The 21835-nt window shown below is 55.3% G+C and overlaps 2 protein-coding genes across 2 annotated transcripts; one reads left to right on the plus strand and one right to left on the minus strand.

Annotated features, from left to right (window-relative positions):
• Positions 1-422: 422 nt before the first annotated feature.
• TRPT1 (tRNA phosphotransferase 1) lies at positions 423-2504 on the plus strand. The gene is made up of 7 exons (XM_012665388.1): positions 423-502; positions 729-810; positions 1355-1524; positions 1606-1780; positions 1981-2037; positions 2112-2222; positions 2337-2504. Exons 1-7 carry the CDS (start codon positions 428-430, stop codon positions 2426-2428), a joined length of 762 nt encoding a protein of 253 aa, XP_012520842.1. The 5' UTR covers positions 423-427; the 3' UTR covers positions 2429-2504.
• On the minus strand, positions 2410-21376 carry FERMT3 (fermitin family member 3). The gene is made up of 15 exons (XM_012665386.1): positions 21243-21376; positions 20492-20665; positions 17280-17513; positions 16986-17102; positions 16721-16889; positions 16424-16526; positions 5792-5899; positions 5491-5625; positions 5358-5407; positions 5128-5252; positions 4805-4911; positions 4424-4657; positions 3914-4038; positions 3102-3243; positions 2410-2982 (listed from the first exon to the last, which is right to left on the minus strand). Exons 2-15 carry the CDS (start codon positions 20649-20651, stop codon positions 2803-2805), a joined length of 1989 nt encoding a protein of 662 aa, XP_012520840.1. The 5' UTR covers positions 20652-20665; positions 21243-21376; the 3' UTR covers positions 2410-2802.
• Between the last annotated feature and the right edge of the window lie 459 nt (positions 21377-21835).

Below are 21835 nucleotides of genomic sequence, written 5' to 3' on the forward strand. Positions count from 1 at the left end.
CAGCCCCACAGGCTCCGCCCCTTCCCCGAAGCGGAAGTGCCCGCCCCCTCCTTCCGCGGCTTATCATTGGCCGGGCCGGTTGCGGGCCGCGGTCGCTGGACCAGCCGGTGGGTCCCGGCCGTGACGCTTCCGCCCTGTCTTGGGGCGCGCCCGGGCGGGCCTTGCGGAACACACCCGCGAGCCTGAAGCACAGGAGCTCCTCTTTCCTGGGCTCCGTGGCTGACAGTGTGACCTTGGGCAAGTGTTGCCTGCTGGGCCTTAGTCTGTCTACACCAGGGATGTGGGGGTGGGAAGCGAATTTAATGAGCTGTATATCCCCCTCCCAGCTCTCACATCCTGAGGTTTTGTGGCTTTCTAGGCAGGGTGGGAACATGGGATGGTCCTCAAAGCGGTCCCCACATGGCAGTGCTCCCCATAGGTCTTGGCCATGAACTCCTCTGGAGAAAGGAGTCACGAAGCAGCAGGACCCAGGGGCAGAAGGGCTCACAGACCCCGAGAACAGGTGTGCCCCTCCCCACCCCTCCCACCCCCATGGTGGGAGGACAGGGGAGGGAGACTCAGAGCCCAAAGGTGGGTGGGGTGGGGGCGGAGGGCTGATGGTAATATTATTCAGGGAGATCACTGGGACTCTTCCCTCTGGTTTCCCTTGGCTGTCAGTCTCTTAGGTTTGGTGTGGGCAGCAGGACAGGGTCACCATGGAGATCAGGACTATCTCTGGGCTTTTTCAGGACCGAGATGTGCAGCTGTCCAAGGCTCTGTCCTATGCCCTGCGACATGGGGCCTTGAAGCTGGGACTTCCTATGGGGGCCGGTAAGTGAGGGTCTTAGAGACTGGCGGGGAGTGGTTTGCACCCGAGAGCAATGTGAGCCTGTCTGTGACCTCTCCCCCATGACTTCCACCACTGCCCCATGAGGAAGGCACAGAGGGCACATGCTCCCCATGCACAGAGAAGACCTAGGCCCAGAGCCCTGTATCATGTCCATGGCAGACTGGGAGAGGAGCCCCTGTCTGGGCCAGGTCTGGTGATGCCCCCTCCAGCAAGGTGGCTCCATAAACACTTATCCCAGTGGTGTGCACTGGTGGATATTGGCATCTGATGTCATTGAGTGTCCAGTCTAGGCCAGGTGCTGTGCTAAACACTTTATCTTTGTGACCCTTCATGAGGCAGGTCCACTTTCCACGTAAGTTGAAAACACTGAGGCCCAGAAAGAGGAGACTTTCTAAAGGTCACAAAGATGAATCCCATGTGATCCCCAAGCTGAGGCTTTGTTGTTCCAGTTGCCTGTGGCTCTCCCTGTTAACTCTGGCCCAAGCCAGAGCAAGGTTGTCTCCTGAGCACCCTGTCTGCCCACAGATGGCTTCGTGCCCGTGGGTGCCCTCCTGCAGCTGCCCCAGTTCCGCAGCTTCTCAGCTGAAGATGTGCAGCGCGTGGTGGACACCAATGGGAAGCAGCGGTTTGCTCTGCAGCTGGGGGATCCCAGTACAGGCCCTCTCATCCGGGCCAATCAGGGACACTCTCTGCAGGTGGGAGCTGAGGGGACAAGTGGTAGAGCCAGATGGAACCCCTGCCTGTGAAGGAGGTCTCACTGCTGCCTGTTCAACCAGGTACCTGAGTTGGAGCTGATTCCCCTGGAGACACCACAGGCCCTACCTCTGATGCTAGTCCATGGTACATTTTGGAAGCACTGGCCATCCATCCTGCTAAAGGGCCTGTCCTGCCGGGGAAGGATGCACATCCACCTGGCCCCAGGACTGCCTGGGGACCCTGGTGTCATAAGTGGTGAGTGGCTCCCTGCCAGCTACTCCCACCCACAGTGCCCTCCCAGGTCCCCTCCAAGGGTCAGAGCCTCCCTTGTCTGGGGTCCCCTTATGCCCCACATGGAGCAGCACCCTCCGCCCCCCAGCCCAGGATCCCAGCCTGCCCAGGTTTGCTGACTGCTTCTCAGGTGTCCTAGGCCCCAGCTCCAGTTGTCTCTGCAGGCATACGGCCAAACTGTGAAATAGCTGTGTTCATCAACGGACCCCTGGCCCTGGAAGGTGAGTCTGGACACAGCAGGGACTGCCTAGGCCTTCATGGAGGGCATGAGTCACATCTCTAGCTCTGTCAGCAGATGGAATACTCTTCTTCCGCTCTGCCAATGGGGTGATCCTGACTCCAGGGAATGCTGATGGCTTCCTGCTTCCCAAGTACTTCAAAGAGGCCCTGCAGCTCTGCCCTACCCGTGAGAGCCACCCCCACCCCCATTTTTTGTGCCTGAAGCCTGTGCCCTTCTGCTCTAACTTCTTTCTCAGCCTCCAGCCCCCGGCTAACTTAGGTTTCCCTTTCTGTCTCTCAGGAAAGCCCCTCCCCTTGGCTGGTGATAAAGAGACAGAGGGTCAGAGTGGCCCCAAGCATAGCCCCAGAGGAAAGAGGATGATCCAACAATAAAATATTAATTTATAAAAAAGAAATTTTAAAAAGTAACAAGAAAGAAACTCGTGAAACCATGATTCATCATCCGGTAGCTACATCTGGTCTTCTGTGTGTGCTCAGGGACTATAGATAGGTCAAGAGTGTTGACCTCAGCCACTCAGACAAGGGAAGGGGGATGCTGCACAAGCTCAGGGCCCCTTGTACCTAGCCTGGGTGATGGCAGAGTCTAGCACAGCCAGGTCCCTGACCTGCACAAAGCCAGTGACAGCAGGGGAATGTGCCCAGCTCAGTGCCTGCTTGTAGCAGGTATGGGGCAGTGAGTCCCAGTGAGTGTGGGCTTGGGAGTGGCCGTGGCCGGTGGTGAGCAGGGCAGGGCAGTCAGACAGCCCTTAGAAGGCCTCATGGCCGCCCGTGAGCTGCAGGAAGAGGTCCTCATCCAGCTCCTCCCCACGGGCACGTTCCCGAGTCGACAGGAAAATGTAGCCCCCGATGTACTCGTGCACAATGCGGCAGCTGGCAGACACACAGCTGAAGGCCACGTTGATGTGCTCATCAAACTCGATGGCCACCTGCAGGGTGGGCAGTCAGAGGGGATAAGGTGGGTGGGATAAGGGAGCAGCCCCTGCCCTGCCCTGGCTGGATCTGGCCCAGCCACCTGTCCCCATCCCTCCCGTCACTCTGAGCCCACCTGCCGGATGTCCCAGTTGACATTCCACTGGCGCATGTTGCTGAAGCGCCAGGTCTTGACCACATCACCCACGGCCAAGTCGATGCGGATCAGCCGGTTGTTGGCGATGCCCAGGATCTCATCCTTCCTGCTGCCCTTGAACCTGGTCTCCAGGAGGAGAGAAAGTGAGCAAGGGCTCCACCCTGCATGGTCTGGAGCCCACTCAGAGCATGGCACGGGGCTCCAGAGCCAGCATGACGGAGTAAGAGCTGTGTTCCTTTCCCAGCTCTGCGGCTCCCCAGCTGTGCAACCCTGAGCAAGCCATTTAGGTCCCCTCGTCTGGAAAACGGGGGTTAATTGATATAATCATTATAACAGCATTTAGCAGCATCAGACGAACAGTCCATGCCTTTAAATAATAACTTTTTTGAGGTTTTGGTAGCAGCAGCAGCAGCTGTTGCCTCGCTCATGTCTTTGCACTCTGGGAATTGAAGAATTGAAGGGGGCCCCTGCCTGTAACAGCATCTGCCATTAGCCCTGTCCTGCAGACCAGCCAACCCGGCCCGGAGAGTGAACAGTCCGTGGCACGGTGGGGCAGGAGCTGGGTCTCCTGCTTTCCTGGCCTGAGCTCAGCCTCTTGTGTTTGCTGTGGGGGTGCAGAATGTGGGACCCCATGGGGGGGCCTCAGCAAGGTCTGCCCACAGAGGACAAGGGAAGGGAAGCTTCAGGGTGTCAGCCCAGGACCTACTCTCGGGATGTGGGTGCGAAGCCGCCAGGCAGCAGATGAGGGCAGAGTCAGTGCTCGGTGGGCAGGGCAGGGTTGGGGATCGCACCTGACCATGAAATAGGAGATGCCGAAGTCAGGCAAAGACTGCCAGGCCTGGATGAAGCGCAGCTGGGCCTCGGTCAGCGAGAGCTGGGCCACGTTCTGGTGGGCTTCCAGGATCCGAGGCGTGAGCTGTGGGACCATACGGGTGAGGGGCTGCCTGGCTCTCTTCCCCTCCCCCAAAGTCCCTGAGACAACCCTCCCTATTCCACCCCGCCTGCCCCTGTCAGGGAGACAGGATGCTGAGCCTGGGAAGGGGCAGTGTCCCGTGCGGGGCTGCGAAAATGCAACCTCTCCACTCGGCAAGGGTGGGCTGAGGCAGGCCTTGGGGTGGATGTGGGCACTAGACCGTGACCCCTCCCAGAAGGTGGGGACCAGCCGCACAGTCTCAGGGACACAGTGGGAGAAGGAACGAGTGACCACGTGGCGTTCCCGAGGAAGGCTCAGTGAAGATCCAGGGGTCAAGGGTGGCTGGGTAAATGCTGTGGTCATTCCCACCTCCCACTCCCTCTGGCACCTGCTTGGCCTTGAACTTGCGCTGGAAGCGGGGGGCAACAAGGCCATAGGGGTTGAGGCCCTCGGCAGAGGCGTCAGGGCCCTGGGGGTGGTTGCCCGAGCCCCCGCCGCCTGTCCGCTGCAGGCTGAGGAAGGCCAGGATGGCCTGCACCTCGCTGGCGTAGCTGCTGTCTGCCATGGTGCGGCCCTTGGAGGCCAGTCGGCAGCCGGCCATCCAGCGGGCATACTGCTGCTCCTGCGCAGGAGGGACAGAGGAGAGGGTGCTCGCCAAGCTCTGGTCCCTCCCCCTCCCTGTCCTCAATGCCCTTCAGCCCTGGTGCCAGCCCCTGCCCCAGCGCCTGCCTTCGTCCCTGCTGCGGCCCCCTGCCCGGCTCTCACTCACGTCCTGGCACCGCAGGTAGAGCTCGCTCATGCCCTCAGGTGAGGGCACTAGGAGTTTGATGCAGAACTTCTGGCCCGAGACATTGACATCGGGGACCACCTCACAGCCTGGAGGGGAGAGGAAGGGGTGGCCTAGGAGGCTGGGGAGGGGGACAGCTGCCTGAGCGGTCCCTGTGTGCATGCCAGCCCCCCACAGCCACCTCAGGACAGAGGGCATCTTCCCTGGTCCCCAAGAGGAAGCTGAGGCTAGGTGGCAGCACTCACCTGCCCAGCCCATAGGTGGGCCAGGTGGGGCCCCCACCAGCCCCTGCCCTGTTAACTCACCCTTGAGGTTGAGCTGCTGAATGGGGTCCCCTGGGGCCTCGTCCTGGCTCTTGTAGTAGGACAGTGTGGTCTCCTTGAACAGCACCCAGTACTGGCGGTAGCCCTTCAGGGTCAGCTTCCGGGGCCTGAGGAGCGAGGGGCAGGTCGGTGAAAGGCCACGCTCCTCCTTCCTTCCCTCCGCCCGCAGACCGGCCTCTCCAGCAGGGCTGCCGTCTCTGGGCCTCACTCACCGGAAGATTCGGAGGTGGTCCTTGAGCTCTGGGATGGCGGTGAGGCTGTCCTGTGGCAGGAGAGGAGTCAGAGGGATACCTGGGTCCCCCATGCTTGGCCCTGACCCTGCACCTCCCCCGAGTCCCTCCTCACCAGCATATCTGTGGGTGCCGACCCTTCCAGCTTCACCTCCAGGTTGCTCAGGGCTGCATCCAAGTCGTCCAGCCCCGGGTCTGTGCCAGCCGGTTCGCCCACCTCCCCGCTCTGGGACAGCTTGTTGACGTGGTACTGGGTGGGGCACGTGGCCAGGGAGGGCTGAGTCTGGCAGCCCAGTCGCCCAACAGTGCCCCTAAGCTGAGCTGCCCCAAAGACTGGCCCCACTCTGGGAGGCCCTTCCTGCCCTGGGACTGGCCCGCACCCCAGCCACCCCGAGACGCCCAGGCCCGCCTGGCACCTGCAGGGCTGCGAACACCATCATCTCCTCCTCAGTGCAGTCGATTTCCTCCAGCAGCAGGTCCCACCGAGCCTGCTCGTACAGCTGGGTCAGCCGCACAGGGTCTGTCTGCAGCCACGGGGTGGAGCAGGGGGCTGGTCAGATGCCCACTGCCTGGGCAGCCCTCGCCTAGCCCCTGCAAGCCCCGGCCCTTGGCCCTGGGCAGCAGACCCCCACCCCTGCCCGTACAGCCTGCCAGCCCCCTGCTGCCCAGGCAAGTGGCGCTGTTTTCCTGCTAAATCTTTGCTCTGTTGTACACGTTTGCCGTGTGCCAGCACTGCCAGGGGCACATGGGAGCCCGAGTAAACCAATCAGCAAGTAAAGTAATTCACAAGTGTGATAAACACTATCAAGGAAATAGCTTCCACAGGGAAGCTCACTCATGCCGTCAGTCAAGGGCACTGAAAATTTGGTGGTGATAAGAGAGAATGGAACACGGGGAAGCATTCCAGGAAGGCTTCCCTGAGGAGGTGGCATGCAGAGCGGAGAAGGAAGGATGACAACGGGCCACTAAAGGGAAGAGAGAAGGAAGAGGATTTCAGAGGGAGGAAACAGGGAGGGGAGAGACCCAAAGGGGCATCCCAGTTACCCACAGAACCAACCCTCCCTTGAAACCCAACCAAGTTGATAGCAAGAGCATAAAAAAGGTAAACTCAACAGGCCGAACAAGAGAGAGGGGCTAAGCAGGTGAGAGTGTCAACAAAAACTTGGAAGATGGAAAGCAAACCGTAAAAGGGAACTGGGTTGCAGAGACAGCTGGGATCTCATGCCTTTTCCCTTCGCCTGTTCTCTGGCAAAGACACCAGTGAGTTTTGAGAACAGGCAGGAAGAGCACAGATCTGCACGGAGGCATCAGTTCTCACGGCAGCCCCTGGACAGGCTCCGCGGGATGAGAACTGTAGAAAGTTCCTGAAGGAGCAGAGCCCTCCCCAGTTCCTCACTGCCACGTGACAGCAAGCTGGAACCCGGAGGAAGCCTGGAGACTTGCTCTCTGGGGATGCCTGAACCAGAGGTGGCCCTGCATTTGGTACCCCAGGCACAGCTGGATAGGGGGTGGCACTGTGCTGAAAACAGATGAAGTTTTTTTACTTTTTTTTTTTTTTTTTTAAATATAGAGACAGGGTCTCAGGCTAGTCTTGAACTCCTGAGCTCAAGTGATCCTCCTGCCTCGGCCTCCCGGAGTGCTGGGATTACAGGTGTGAGCCACTGTGCCCAGCCCAGGTGAAGTTTTTTTGTTTTTTTTTTTTTTGAGACAGAGTCTCACTCTTTTTGCCTGGGCTAGAGTGAGTGCCATGGCATCAGCCTAGCTCACAGCAACCTCACACTCCTGGGCTCAAGCGATCCTCCTGCCTCAGCCTCCCGAGTAGCTGGGACTACAGGCATGCACCACCATGCCCGGCTAGTTTTTTTCTATATATTTTTAGTTGTCCGATTAATTTCTTTCTATTTTTGGTAGAGACGGGGGTCTCGCTCTTGCTCAGGCTGGTTTCGAACTCCTGAGCTCAAACAATCCGCCCGCCTCGGCCTCCCAGAGAGCTAGGATTACAGGTGTGAGCCACTGTGCCCAGCCCCAGGTGAAGTTTTTTAAAGTTGGCATTCTGAAGGGTGAGACACCCCAGCCCAGCTTTTCCCACCGGGACATCGGCAGTGAGCCTTCGATCCCCGGTGAAAGATCAGGGGTTGGCCACCGAGAAGCTAAGCAGCTGGAGAGAAAGACCCAAAAAGAGCAGCGGCTCGGCTGCATCACCCCGAGGAGGCCACACAAACGCCAAGCCCTGTTCACACACTCAGGGTCTCCAATCGGCTTCTTGGGGCTTCACTTCTAAACGTGAGTGGACCTGCAAGGACTGGCCGCACGTGAGGATGGCTGCTGGCATGAGCCACGGAGGCCAAGACGAACGAGAAAGGAAGAGCTCAGAGGAAATAAAGACGGGGTGGGGGCAGAGGAGAACTCCAAACAGCAGTCGACATCCCTGTAGAGATAAAGCACTGCGCTCGCAGCACAAGACCAGGATGTTGTTCTTTAAAGGAATATAAGTATAAAGCTATAGAAATCAAGGCTGTGTGGCGTTGGCAAAGAGAGACAAAGTGACCAGCGGAAGTGAAGGGAGTTGGAGAGAGAGACGTTCACCTGAACCCAGGACAGAGGTCACGCTGCAGGTCACTGGGGAAAGGAGGCTCTTTTCAATAAAAGGCACGGGGTCAACTGGATACCTGTATAGAAGAGAATTAATATCCTACCACAGACAAGCATCGATTCCAGATGGATTGCAGATCCACACAGGAAAGTTAAAAGAATACAGCTTTTAGAGAAAAACATAGGACTGCCTCTTTATGATCTCAGAGTAGAAAAGGTTTCTTAAACGACACAAAATGTGTTAAATCATAAAAGAAAAAATATAAATTGGGTTATATTAAAATTAAGAAGTGCAGAAAGAGTGAGTGCGTGAGTGAGAAAAAAAAAAGAAGTGCTGCTTGTCAAAAGAAACCATTAAGAGAACGAAAAGGCAAAGCCCAGAGTGGGACAATATACTGAGAATATATTTATCTGACACAGTGCTCATATCCAGAATATATAAAGAAGTCCTATGAATCAATAAAGACAAACAACTCAATGTAAAAATTGTCAAAAAACTTGAACAGAAACTTCACAAAAGAGGATATCCTAGTGGCTACAGCCATAGAAAAAGCATTCACCCTTAGTCCTCAGGGAAAGGGTTTTTGGGTTTTTTTTTAACTATTCAGTCCTGTAGGGACCATCAAAATTGCCAGTGCCGACTATATTGCAAGTCGTCTCTGCGGGGTACTGGGGAGAGTTTACAGTCAGCAATAATCGCGCCTCGGATAAACCTCGCTGGCTGCCATACTGCCACTGCGCAAGCTTCGGGGAAATGTAAATTAAAACTGCATGAAAAAATAGATCCGTGGTCGTCTGGGGTTGGCTGTGGGAGGAGGAATGACAGCAAATGTGTGATAGTGAACTTTCTGAGGCAGTGGGAACGTTCTAAAACTGGATTGTGGTGACGGCTGCCCAACTGTGTACATTTACTAAAAATAATCAAACTTACAGTGCTTACGACGGGTGATTTTTATGGTATGTAAGTCCTATCTCAATTAAGCTATTTAAACAAACAAAACTATATGAGATACCGTTACACACTTATCAGAATTGCCACAATAGGAAAGATAAAAAATACCAAATGTTGGTGAAGTTGTGGAACAGCTGAAACGCTCACACCCTGTTGATTGGAGTGTAAATTGGTACAACCACTTTGGAAAGCTGTGCAACAGTTACCTACGACGGCTAAACTAACGCCTGCCCCATAACAGCAGTTCCCCCTCTGGGTACACGCTCTGCAGAAACATGTACATGTATTCACCAAAATACCTATATTGGAATGTTCATAGCATCTCTGTTCACAATAACCCCAATATGGAAATTGTACAGTGTCCATCAACAGTAGAATGAATAAATTCACTGTGGTATATCGACATAATGAAACGTTACACACTAACGAGAAAGAATTTACTACAACCATATGCAACATGGATGAGTCATACACACATAATGTTGAAAGACACAGACATAAAAGAGTATAGACTGTATGACTTCATTATGTAAATTTCACACAGGCAAAACTAAACTCTAGTGTTAGAAGTAAAGTTAGTGGTTAACTCCTGTGGGAGATATTGCCTGGAAGGTCTATAATGGGGGCTTCTGTGAAACAGTAAAGTTCTGTTGCTTGATGTGTTAGTTACAGTTGTGCATTTTTCTAAATGTATGTTATACTTAAAAACCTAAAAAAGAACACTCAAAAAACAAGAGCTCTTAGAACTTAAAAATACATGAGACCAGCCTGGGAAACACAGCAAGATCCTGTCTCTTAAAAAAATAAGAAAAATTAGCCAGGTGTGGTGGTGCACACCTGTAGACCCAGCTACTTGGGAGGCTGAGGCAGGAGGATCCCTTGAGCTCAGGAGTTCGAGGCTACAATGAACTATGATCATGCTACTGTACTCTAGCCTGGATGATGGAGTAAGACTATGTCTCTAAAACAAACAAACAAATATATATATACATATACAGTTGCAGAAATTAAAAATTCAATAGATACTTGGGAAAATAAGGAACTCTTCAGAAAGTAGAACACAAAAAGACAAGAGCTGAAAAATAAGAAAGAAAAGATAAATGTCTATTCTTTTCTTTGAAGAATCAATCTAGGAAGTCTAATATCTACAAAACAGAGTTCCAGAAAGAAGGAACAGAAAAACAGATGGGAGAAAACTTTTAAAGAGAGTATATAGGGCATTTGTCCAGACCTGAAGGACCTGGGTTTCTGACTTTGAAGGGCCCAGAGAGCATGCAGGCCAATGAGTTAGGACAGACACACAGTAGGACATAGTATTGAAAGATTATTGGAACACTGGGGGATATGGAGAAGATTCTAAAAGCTTCTAGTACCTCCCCATTCCCTTCAAGAAAAAATGAAAGGGTCACATATGGAAGGATTGAAAATAAAAATTCCCCCAGACTTCTCAAGAGCAACACTGGAAACCAGATGACAATGGGAAGATAGCTCCAAAATTTTGCAAGAAAATGCCTCCAACTAAGAATTCTACACCTAGCCAAACTGTCATGCAGGTGAGAGTAGAACTGTGAGCTTTTCAGACAGGCAGGATTTCAAAAACATTCAGATCTCACGTACATTTTAGAGGAAGCTGTTGAAATGTGAGCTCCACCAAAACGAGGGGGTCGGTGAAGGAAGGCGAACACAGGGCTCCAGGAACAAGAAGTCCAATGGAGGAATTCCCAGGAAAATAGTGAAGGGAAGTCTTGGACCACAGTCGTGTCTAGAGTGTAAGCGATTCATGGTTTGGAGAACGAAGTGACACTGATTGATATCCTAATGTGATCAACCATTTTGAAAGGAATGTTATGGTTGGGGACACGGAGGGGGTTGGTGGGGAACATCCCTCCTGATCACTGTTAAGACCCTCACTGGTAAGCCTACAGCTACACAGAGTGTCCAGATAGACTTTTGGGGCCCCTCTTGTCATTGCAGACGGACAATTAATATAAAAATAAGTAAATAAAAATACAACAATTATGAACAATTTATAATAAAAATTTTGACCCAAGAAAGGAAACATAATTATAGTTACACTGTGGCTTAGCTAAGAATACTATTTATATGTGTTACTATTTGCAACCATAATCACATTGTTTTAACCAAAGACTACAAATACCACTCGCCTAGAAAGATGTAAGGAAGGCTGTGTCGCGTGGGAGGGGAGAGAACAGAAGGCAATGAAAGCTTTATCTTTTGTACGAAGTCAACGGTAATGTGTGAGATGGCAAAATCGAGAAACAGACATACAAGCATGTCGTGTGGAGGTAAATACTAGAATGAAAAGCTACAGTCAAAATTCACATTCTCCAGGAGTCGGAGATCTGGGATAAGGAGAGTTGGGCAGGGAACCGCTCTGTTGCTGTTACACACTTGCTGGGACTATTTCACTCTTTAAGCCATCGTATATTACCTCATCTAAAAATACATTTTAATTTAAAAACCACGAAGAGAAAAGACAATAAAAACCATAGAGAACAAAGACCAGATGGTTTTTAGATATTGGACAGCAGACCGCACACACAGCGGCGACCCCTGAGGGAAGGGAAACAAGGTAAAAGGCGCCCAACCTCACAGCCTGGAGAGTTCCCAGGTGCAGCACAGGGAGGGGGAAGCCAGAGCCCAGAATATTCCCCCAGGTGAGGGGATGGAGTGGAGAATTTGGGGGAGTCAAGGCAGCTAGAGTTCACAGGACAGAACTCAAGAGGAGAGAGGTGCACAGAGGGAAAGCGCTGGAGATGAGGGGAGGGTTCTTCTTGGGTCTTCAGCAGAGTACTGGCCAGGGTATGCCTGTCAGGAAACTGCCCAGGGCTGGAGAACAGAACTCGGGAAAGGAGGAGGTGGAACATTTACCGGAGCTCCTGTGAGGGTGGGAACAGTTCACATTCCCAACAGCCAGAGCAGGGAAACCTCACAGCGCACGGAGCATCAGAGAGTGCTCAGAAGGAAAGTGCTTCCGCACTGGGTCAGTAGCCCCAGACTAGGGGATGCTCTAGTCCTGCGTAATTCACGTTAAAAGCAAGTCTCGAAAGGATCGAACCGCTTCCAAGTATCTTGACTTCATCCCCACAAGATGTAAAAATATTTACAAGGCATGGTGGCTCACGCCTGTAATCCCAGTACATTGGCAGGCCAAGGTGGGAGGATTGCTTGAGGCCAGGAGTTCAAGACCAGCCTGGGCAACACAGTTACACGAAATCAAGAAAAAACAGTTTAGCCAGGCATGTGGCACACACTTGTAGTCCCAGCTACTTGGGAGACTGAGGCAGGAGGATCACTTGAACCTAGGAATTTGAGGCTGCAGTGAGCTATGATCTCACAACTGCACTCCAGCCTGGACAACACAGCAAGACCCTGTCTAAAAAAAAAAAGAAAGAAAGAAAGAAAAGAAAAGAAAATATAGCAGTAGAAACCATCAAAAATGAAACACATAGAAAAGTAAGACTAAAAAATAATGTACACAGCATCAGTGAGTTGTGGGACAATTTTAAGCAGTCCAATAGTCATGTAATTTGAGTACCAAAAGGGGGCAAGGGCAGAAAAAAAATTTGAAAAAATAATGGCCCCCAAATTTTCCAAAGTTTGATGAAAACTATAAACTCCCAGATTCAAGAAGCTCATTAAACCCCAAACATAAGAAATCTGAAGCAAACCAAGGCACATGATAATCAATTTGTTTAAAACCAAAGATAAAAAGAAAAATGTCAAAGCAGCCAGTAAAAAAGACACCTCGTGTGCCGATGAACAAAGAATGATAGCAGCCCTCTCGCCGGAAGCAGAGTAAGCAAGAAGATTGCAAAGCAACACCTTTAAAGCACGGAAAGAAAAAACCTGTCAGCCAGGAATTCTATAGACAGTAAAAATATCTCTCAAAATCGAAGGGAAAAGAAAACTTATACAGAAATACAAACACTGAAAGAATTCATCACCAGGAGATCAGCACTGCAAGAAACGTTAAGGGAAGTCCTTCAGGGGGACAGAAAATGATACCAGTGAGCAATCCACACAGGAATAAAGAGCACAGGAAATGATAAGTGTAAGGGCAAATATAAAAGACTTTTTTCATATTTTAAATATGTCTTTAAAAGGTAATTGGGGCTGGGCATGGTGGCTCACGCCCTCAGCACTTTGGGAGGCCGGGAGTTCTAGAACATCCAGAGCAACACAGCAAGACCTGTCTCTACAAAAAATAGAAAAATTAGCCAGGTGTGGTGGTGCACGCCTGTAGTCCCAGCTACTAGGGAGGCTGAGGCAGGAGGATTGCTTCAGCCTCAGAGTTTGAGGCTGCAGTGAGCTATGATGATGCCACTGCACTCTAGCTTAGGTGACAAAGGGAGACCCTGTCTCAGAACAAACAAACAAAAAGTGGTAACTGGCCAATGGAATCTGTATCTTGACTACGTCAACGTCAATACACTGGCTGTGATGTTACCGTTGGGGGAAACTGGGTCAAGGTGATCCAAGTATCCAGGATCTCTGTGTATTGCTTCTTACAACTGTCTGGGAATCTACATTGTCTCAAAATAAAAAGTTTAATAAAAAATAATTGACTGGGCTGGGCGCGGTGGCTCACTCCTATAATCCTAGCTCTCTGGGAGGCCGAGGTGGGTGGATTGTTTGAGCTCAGGAGTTCAAGACCAGCCTGAGCAAGAGCGAGACCCCGTCTCTACTAAAATTAGAAAAAATTAGCCGGGCATGGTGGCGCATGCCTGTAGTCCCAGCTACTCGGGAGGCTGAGGCAGAAGGATTGCTTGAGCCCAGGAGTTTGAGGTTGCTGTGAGCTAGGATGACGCGGCACTCTAGCCCGGGCAACAGAGTGAGACTCTGTCTCAAAAAAATAAAATAAAATAAAAAAATAATTGACTGATTAAAGCAAAAATGTAATGACAATGATGACTCAACACGTACATGTGTATTCTTAGAAGCATTATTCATAATAGCCAAAGCATGGAGAAAAAACCCAAATGTCAATAACTGATGAACGGATAACTAAAACGTGGCACATCCATACAACGGAATATTATTCAGCAGTAAAAAGAAACGAAGCATGTCCACGTGCCACAACATGCGTGAGACTTGAAACTGTCGTGCTAAATGAAAGGGGCCGGTCACAAAAAGCCACACGTTGTATGATTCAGTTTATATGAAGTGTCCGAAACAGGCAAATCCATAGAGACAGAAAGTAGACTAGCAGCTGCGGGGCCAGGGGGTTGGGGTGAAGGAGTCACTGCTGATGGGTGTGGGGTTTCTTTCTAGCGCCATGAGAGCGTTGTAGAGTTCCGGGGTGATAGCTGCCCAGTTCTGTGAACACACTAAAAACCACTGCATTGTACCCTTTAAACGGGTGCACTGTATAGTATGGGAATGCTTTCTCAGTAAAGCTGTCACAGTTACAACAGCAACGACGACGACAATGTCTTGTGGGTTTGACACACTTGGAAGAGAGCACAGAGACTGGGGAGGGGAGCGGGAAGTATCTTGCTGTAAGGTCCTTAAACTTCAAGAGAAGTCGTGTGATGTTACCTGACGGCAAAGTTCCCTGCGTGCTGTGACCCCTACAGCAACCACTGAGGATGGAAGAAGGGGACCTAATCAGGTCATATGAAGGACATAACGTGGAATCCCAAAACACACTCAGCCCGAAGAAGGGTGGGAAGAGACGGAAAAGGGAACAACAGAGTCCCAGGAGGGAAGCGGCACAGGACATGAAAGAGCGGACAGCGGAAGCGGTGAGCAGGCACAGACGGGCGCCCGGGGCCAAAGCAGACAGGCCCTGCGAGCCCTGGACGGTGGGGCCCTTTTGTAGTGTCCATTCCGAGGCCGGGGAGGCCAAGGGGAGACAGGTCCCGGAGGAGGAGGCCACAGTGACCCACTCGAGAGGTGCCCAGGGCTTGGACCAGGACAGATGAAGACACAGAGAGCAATGGGTGATTCGAGATCTTTGTTGGAAGGAGGATCAACGGGAGGTGATGAGGGATCGGGTGGGAGGGAAAGCGAAGGGTCCAGAGTGGCTTCAGTGCCGGGCTTTTGCAATGAATCCCCGGGCGGCAGGAGGAGCCCCTGGGCAGGCTGGGCCATCAGGAGTCTGTTTCAGGTAGGAGAAGTTTGAGTCCAGCCCCTGATGCCAGATCTTAGGGAAGAGGCGTGTGGGCTGGAGCTGACAGGCTGGGAGACACAAAGAGCACGCAGAGGGATTACGGAAAGAGACAGTGGAGAGGAGGGGCCAGGGTGGAGCCCCGGGGCTCGCCCACAACGGGAGGCCGGGAGAGGAGGAGGGAGGGAGAGCCCAGGCGCCTGGGCGGAGAGACTCAAGGGGAGAAGACACCTGAGCAGCAGACCCCTGGGGCTGCAACGGGAAGATATTCCCAGAGGGAGGGCCGGGTTGTGTCTGTGCCACGAATGGGTGGGAGGGGACTATGGGACACATGGAGGCGGGGTCACCTCAGCAGCCGCAGCGCTTCTCATGTGCAGATGGGGCAGAAGACACAAGAATAGCCGCTGCCAGGTCGGGGCGCCATGGCTGAAGCCTGTAATCCTAGCACTCTGGGAGGCCGAGGCGGGTGGATCACTCAAGGTCAGGAGTTCGAGACCAGCCTGAGCAAGAGCGAGACCCCGTCTCTACTAAAAATAGAAAGAAATTATCTGGACAACTAAAAATATATATATAGAAAAAATTAGCCAGGCATGGTGGCGCATGCCTGTAGTCCCAGCTACTCGGGAGGCTGAGGCAGAAGGATCGCCTGAGCCCAGGAGTTTGAGGTTGCTGAAAGCTAGGCTGAAGCCACGGCACTCCAGCCAGGGCAACAGAGTCAGACTCTGTCTTGAATAGCCGCAGCCGAGGGGCAAGAGGGGGTCGAGGGGTGCCCACGGAAAGCTTGCAAACAGGAGGCAGGATTCCGGGGAGCAAGTGTTCTGTAGGCAACTGTGAAGTTTTACAGTGAGGGGAGCAGAGAGGTGGGGTCACAGGTAGAGAGAGCGGCCTGTGACCCCCTGGGCAGCTTTGGAGACGGACACGGGGAACACACTGGTCGCCATCAGGGATGTAGGCAGGGAGGGCGAGTGGACGGGGCACCCTGGGGCCAGCCTGCAAAGCCTCCTTCCTTGCCTGCCCCAGTCCCTGCAGGTCCAAGTGCTGCCTCCTCCAGGAAGCCTTCCCTGAGTTTGCAGCAGGGGCCTCTCCCACCCAAGCCCCAGACTTCCCAGGGGTGCCCACCACTGGCTACGCTGGCCTGTGGTCATTAGCTCCCCGACGGCTGCTTGAGAAACAGGCCCTGAGACCTGTTTGCCTCTAATCTGCCCAGGGCCCAGCACTGTGTTTGTGGAGTCAGTAAACAGAGGTACAGACAGACAATTAGGCAGATGGACAGGCCCCTACAAGTCACTAACATCCCAGAGCCCAGACCTCCGACCTGGGTGCCATGTCTCATGAACCCCACACCCCCATTTCTCCCTGACCGTGGCCCACCTTGGGATCCAAGTCGAAGAAGCTGTAGTACTTAAAGCGCAGCCAGAGCATGTCCCCGGCCTTGACGCCCTGCTGCATGAGGCACCGCGACGAGTCCAGCCACCTGGGCCGCAACAGAGGCAGGAGTCAGGGCTCTGCCAGGGACACCCTGGGCTGGGGCAGGGGGCTGGGGGTGGTGGGGCAGGCGCACACACGGGCAAGGCCTGGAAGCACCAGGCATGGATTCAGGGTGTGCAAGGACACAGGGCAGGGGGTGGACCCCGGGTGGGAAGCCCAGACACAGCGGCTGCAGCGCACCTGCTGTGGAGCTGGGTCTTGTCCACCAGGGAGCTGGGCCGCGGTAGGTGCTGGAGCAGGAGGGGGTCGGGCGGCGGCTGGGGCCGGCTCAGCATGTGGTAGCAGGCCTCGGTCTGGGCGCTGTCTGAGAAGTGAGCTGGCATCCCCCGGAACAGCACAGGTGCCACACCTGGAGTGCAGGGTGGGAGTCACCAGGCCCGTCCCCAGGCCCGGGCCCAACAGGCCTGGCCCTGCCCCAGCCCTGCCCGCCCCAGCCTGTGCTCACCCCCAGCCAGGACCACCTGGGTCAAGTCATACACCTCCTCCTCCGGCTCCTTCTCCTTCTTTTTCTTCTTCTTCTCCGGAGCCCGCAGCAGGGACAGCTCCTCAGGGTGCCGGATGCCTGAGAAGAGCTGGGGTCTCAACGAGGCTGGGGTTGAGGTCCTGCCCGGGGCCTCCCCCGCTCATGCGGGGTGGGAACAAGACAGCAAGGACAGTATGACAGTGCGTGGGCTGGGCAGGGGCCTGCCCCCTTGCAGCAGCCGTGGGGCCGGCAGAGGGGCCCAACCGGGCAACTCACTGAGGAGGCGGCAGATGGCAGCCACGGCCTGGAAGAGGGGCTTGGAGAAGCTGGCGTGGAGGCGCAGGGCACGGCGGTTGGGCAGCCGCAGGATCACCGGCCGGTGCTGGGGCCCGAAGAAGAGGCGCGCGTCAGCCAGGATGCCATACTTGTCCAGCGTCCAGTGCGTCTGCAGCAGCCATTGCCTTTTCTGTTCCCACCAAATGGCGTGGTCTGACCAGTCCTGCTTGCGATCTGTGGGGCAGGGGGTGCACGTCGGCGTGGCGGGCCCTGCCTGGCCTTCCTCCTGCTGCCCCTACCCTGAGCACAAGCCCAGGATCAGAAGCCTGTGCTGACCACCTCCCACCCCTGCCCAAGCCCCCAAGGTGCCGGCAGAACGGCTCTTCTGGGCTGGGCCTTGCTCGTCCTTCTGGGCTCAGTCGCTACATCACTTCCCAGAGGAGCCCCCCAACCCAGAGTCTGGGTGCCCAATCTCAGTGCTCCCACTTCCCGCACTCCAGCACTTAGCGCCTCCTCTGTCCTGGCTTAATGACCTCTCTCTTGCACTCCCAGGAGCTCCAGGAGGCAGAGACTAGTCTGTCTTTCTGCTGCAGGTCCTCAGGGCCTGCGACTGTGCCTGGCATGGAGCAGGAGGTTCTCTCTCAAAATTTATTGCATACTTGCTGTGTGACCTTGAGCAAGGCACTTAACCTCTCTGGGCTTCAGTTTTCTTTTCCTCATTTGTAAGACCTAGTAACTATCCTGACCCCATGGACATGGAACAGTGCCTGCTGCATGGTAGGTGCGGAGTGTTTGTGGCATACTCATGAACACACACGACTACCCACCAGTGAGCATTCGTTAGAAATATGACCCTTCTAGCCCGGGCAAAAGAGTGAGACTCTGTCTCAAAAAAAAAAAAAAAAAAAAGAAATATGACCTGGTCAGCTAGCTGCTAGGAACCAGGGACACAGCAATGGAAGACGCAAGGTCTCCCGGCCTCTGTCTGGGAGCATGAACTGGGCGGGAGATAGAGCAGGAACAAAGGGAGACTGACGGCCACTGCGGCTTGGCCCTCTGGAGTGTACAAAGCCCTTGTTCCTTGAGTTCCTCCTGGGCCTCCTGGCCAGTCGTCTGATTCCTGTCCCCAGCTCCCACTCGTGCCCCGCCCTCCCAGCATCCCCAGGGCTGCCAAAGCCCAGAGAAGCTTCTCCCTTTCCATCTCCTCTGACCTCCCCAGGGCTGCGCCCTCCGCTCTTGGCGTCCTCGTTCTGTCCTTGGCTCTGTGCCGTCCACTTCCCCTTCTTCTCTTGACTCTGCTCTTTTTTTGTCCAGTTTGGTCCCCTCCCCTGACCTGCCGCTCACCGGTCCTTTCCCGGGTTTGGTCCGGGACCCTCTTCTCCCTCCTTGGCCGTGCCCTCTCCCGGGGGTCTCCCCAGTTCTCCGCCTTCAGTTGCCACCTCCTACCCACCCCCAGGCGTGGCCCTCTGACCCAGACCCTGCCCGGAGCCCAGGCCAGCCCCCTATGTGCCCCTGGCTGAGGCATGTCCACTGGCTTCCTTCCTTCCAGAAACTTATGTTCCCCTGGCCATGTGCCCAGCACTGGGACCGTAAATGCAGTGACCCCCAGCCCCGGCTTTGAGGGGCTCAGCTTGAACTTGCTCTGCACAGGGCATCCGCTTCCCCTGCTCCAGCTCCTCCACGTCTCGGGGCTGGGTGACCAGGACTCTCCACCATGGGCCTGAACGTCATGCCTTTCACTTTAGTCACCGCCTCCCGAGCCCACCCTCCTCTCCATCCTCCCTGCCCAAACTTAGGGCCTTGCCGTCCCCCGGGATGGGGTCTCCTGCTTGCGGGCTCCCCACATGGGAGCCTTAGTGCGACGGCCTCCACCGAAGACCCTCTGCTGCTACTGTTCACCTCCGGGCTGAAGTCCAGAACCCCCGGAGGCCTTCAGGGCCGTGTGGAGCTGGCCAGGGACCACCCGGCCTCATTGCTCGTCAAGCTCCAGGCATCCTTCCGGTCAAGCAGCCATAATTCAGAGCAGCCCCACGTCCTCACCATCACTGCCCTGGTCCCCCGACTGCGGCCACCACTCAGGACTCAGGTGGCTTTTCCCGGAAGTTCCCGTCCTGGGCTGGGGGCAGCCCTGTCTTCGGCTCCAGGCCCCAGGAAAGCTCTCCCTGTGTAGCTCAGCCCAGAGGGTCAGTCTCACCCGCGGGCCACGCTGCAGGAGGCCGGGACTGGCGGGGGGCCGGCTTGGCTAAGCATCCTAGATGTCTGAGCAGGAGTGGGAGGGGTGGGGACACCATCCCCCTCACAGGGGACATAGGGCTGAAGAGACTTGCTGTGGGGGCCCAGCAGAGGGTGGAGCAGCGGTGTGCCTGCCCGTCTGACTCCACGGCAAGGCCCCTTGCGTTTCCCTCGTGCCCTGTCCTGGCCCTCGCAGACCCAGTCTGACGCCCAGTCTCCTGCTTTCACAGCCTCTTTGGGCCCTGCCTCCAGAAGCTCCCTTCGCTGCCTCAGCCCGCTGGCTGGGCCATCCTGGGCCGTCCGGTCCACACACGGTCCTTTCCCTCCCCCGGGCTGCACGTGGGGGTTGGCTGGGTCTGAGGAAGCCTCCCCACCCCCACCCCGGGCAGCGGAGGACCCAGGCTGGGACTCACGGGCCTGCCTTTCGCTCTGGCTCTCAGGGTCCTCCTGCTGCCCTCCCAGGAAGGGGCAGCCCCCACCCCCGCAGGGAAGGACGATGAGAAGCCCCCATGTCACTGGCCTTGCGACTCCCCACGACTAATACCACAGGCTGCCCTGCTGTAACTTCCTGTTGGGGGCAGGGCCTTCCCCCCCAGGCTGGGCCTGTCACCAGCCTGCTGAGCGCTTCCGCAGGGGGAGGGTGTGTGGGAGCAGGCCCCCAGGCCACCAGGAGCCCCCGGCCACCCTTCAGACCTCAGGAACATGACTTGTGCCTCCCTGGGCCCAGGCAAGGCCACCCCTTCTGCCCCTAGAAGAGGATGAACAGGGGACTGTGGCCCAGTCTCATCCTCCAGAGCCAGCTGGAGTGGGAGGAAGGGAGGGAAGACAGTGGGTGGGAGGGGAAGTTGGGGAAATGTCTTTTTTGGAGCCAAACGATTAAGCTGGTGCCTGAGTCACCGTGACACCATTATCGCAAGCTGCGCAGTAGGGATGGCCCGGAAGTGCCAAGAGTTCGGCAGGTGGGGCAGCGGGGCACTCACTGATCTCCTCCACGATCTTCAGGAGCACCCCACCAATGTGTGACTCCCCAGTGACCCGGAGGGTGACCGACTCGGCCTCGGGGTCCTCCTCTCCCACAAACACACGCAGCTCCCAGGAGGAGTCGATGTAGTCCCCGGAGGCCGTCTTCATCCCCGCCATGGCTTCGGCTGCTTCTACGGAGAGGGTGGCAGGAGGCAAGGGGGCAGGGAGCTGGGGGTTGAGGGGCTCTCGTGTTGGAGCAGAGGGAGCCAGGTGCCCGCACAGCTGGGCAGGTGGGGAGCGAGCCCGCAGGCCAGGATGCCTGTGGCAGCACATGTCATGGGGCACTGAGTTGGCCCAGGCCAACCTCAGGCCCTCTCACCATCACGGGGGTTCAGCTGAAAAAGCACACCCAGGGACCACATTGTCAAACCTACTCCCCTCCAACAGACGGGAAGACTGAGGCCCGGTGACCAAGTGCTCTCAAGATCACCCTGCTCAATGGTAGAGCAGGGCACAAGCCTAGGGCTGCTTACCCAGCCCACAGCTCATCCCCCAGACCCACATGGGCAGCTGCCCACCCTGGCAATGGCTGTGTACTCAGGGCAGGAAGTAATAAGCCTTCCAATCCTGCCTCACAGCTCAGATCCAAACATCCCAAACCAGCCAAAACCTCTCTGGGGTGGCTGAAAGTTTAGGATGCCACGTGAGAGCCGCGTGTTGGGCAGAGGCTGCAGGGTTCTTGGGTCCCAGCCGCCGGCCCCAGCTTACCTTGCCAGCAAAGGGTTGGGGCTGAGGTGGGCCTGGGCTACACACCTGCAGGCGCTGCGCTTCCTGCCCTCTGCTTTCTCTTTGGTGCTTCCTCCAGAGGGCAGCCCTTGGCCGCCTTATCACCAGGAGGGCGGGCTCAGCCCCTCCCCGGGGCGGGCTGGCGCTGGGTGCAGGAAGCACACTGCCAGCCCGCAGAGGGTTCCAGTGGGGCCCCTGCCTTTGTCCCCAGAGAACACAGGAAGCAAAGGACAGCGGGGCTTGTGGACCCAACACCACAAAAACAGTCCCCTTTATTTGGGGGGAAGCTCAGTCCAAACTGGAGAAGCCCCCAGTTCACGTTCAGGGCTAGGTCTGCCTGTGTGGGAAACGTCCCCCTTTGCCAACCGGTCATGAGGTGGGGACTTTGGGCCACAGAACATCTCTGGGTGCCCAAGGGAGAGCAGGGAGCTGAAGGACTGGATCCATCCAGGTCATGTAAGAACAAGCGCAGGCTGTCCCATCAACCAAAGATCGCTGAGTTCCTTTTCAAGTTTTTCCTGCCCGCAAACAGGGCTATTTCCAGACTTGTCAACCTTAGCGCCGCCCAGGTGAGC

The sequence above is a fragment of the Propithecus coquereli genome, unplaced genomic scaffold (genome assembly GCF_000956105.1).
Source record: "Propithecus coquereli isolate 6110/MARCELLA unplaced genomic scaffold, Pcoq_1.0 Scaffold120, whole genome shotgun sequence".
In the NCBI taxonomy this organism is placed as follows: domain Eukaryota; kingdom Metazoa; phylum Chordata; class Mammalia; order Primates; family Indriidae; genus Propithecus; species Propithecus coquereli.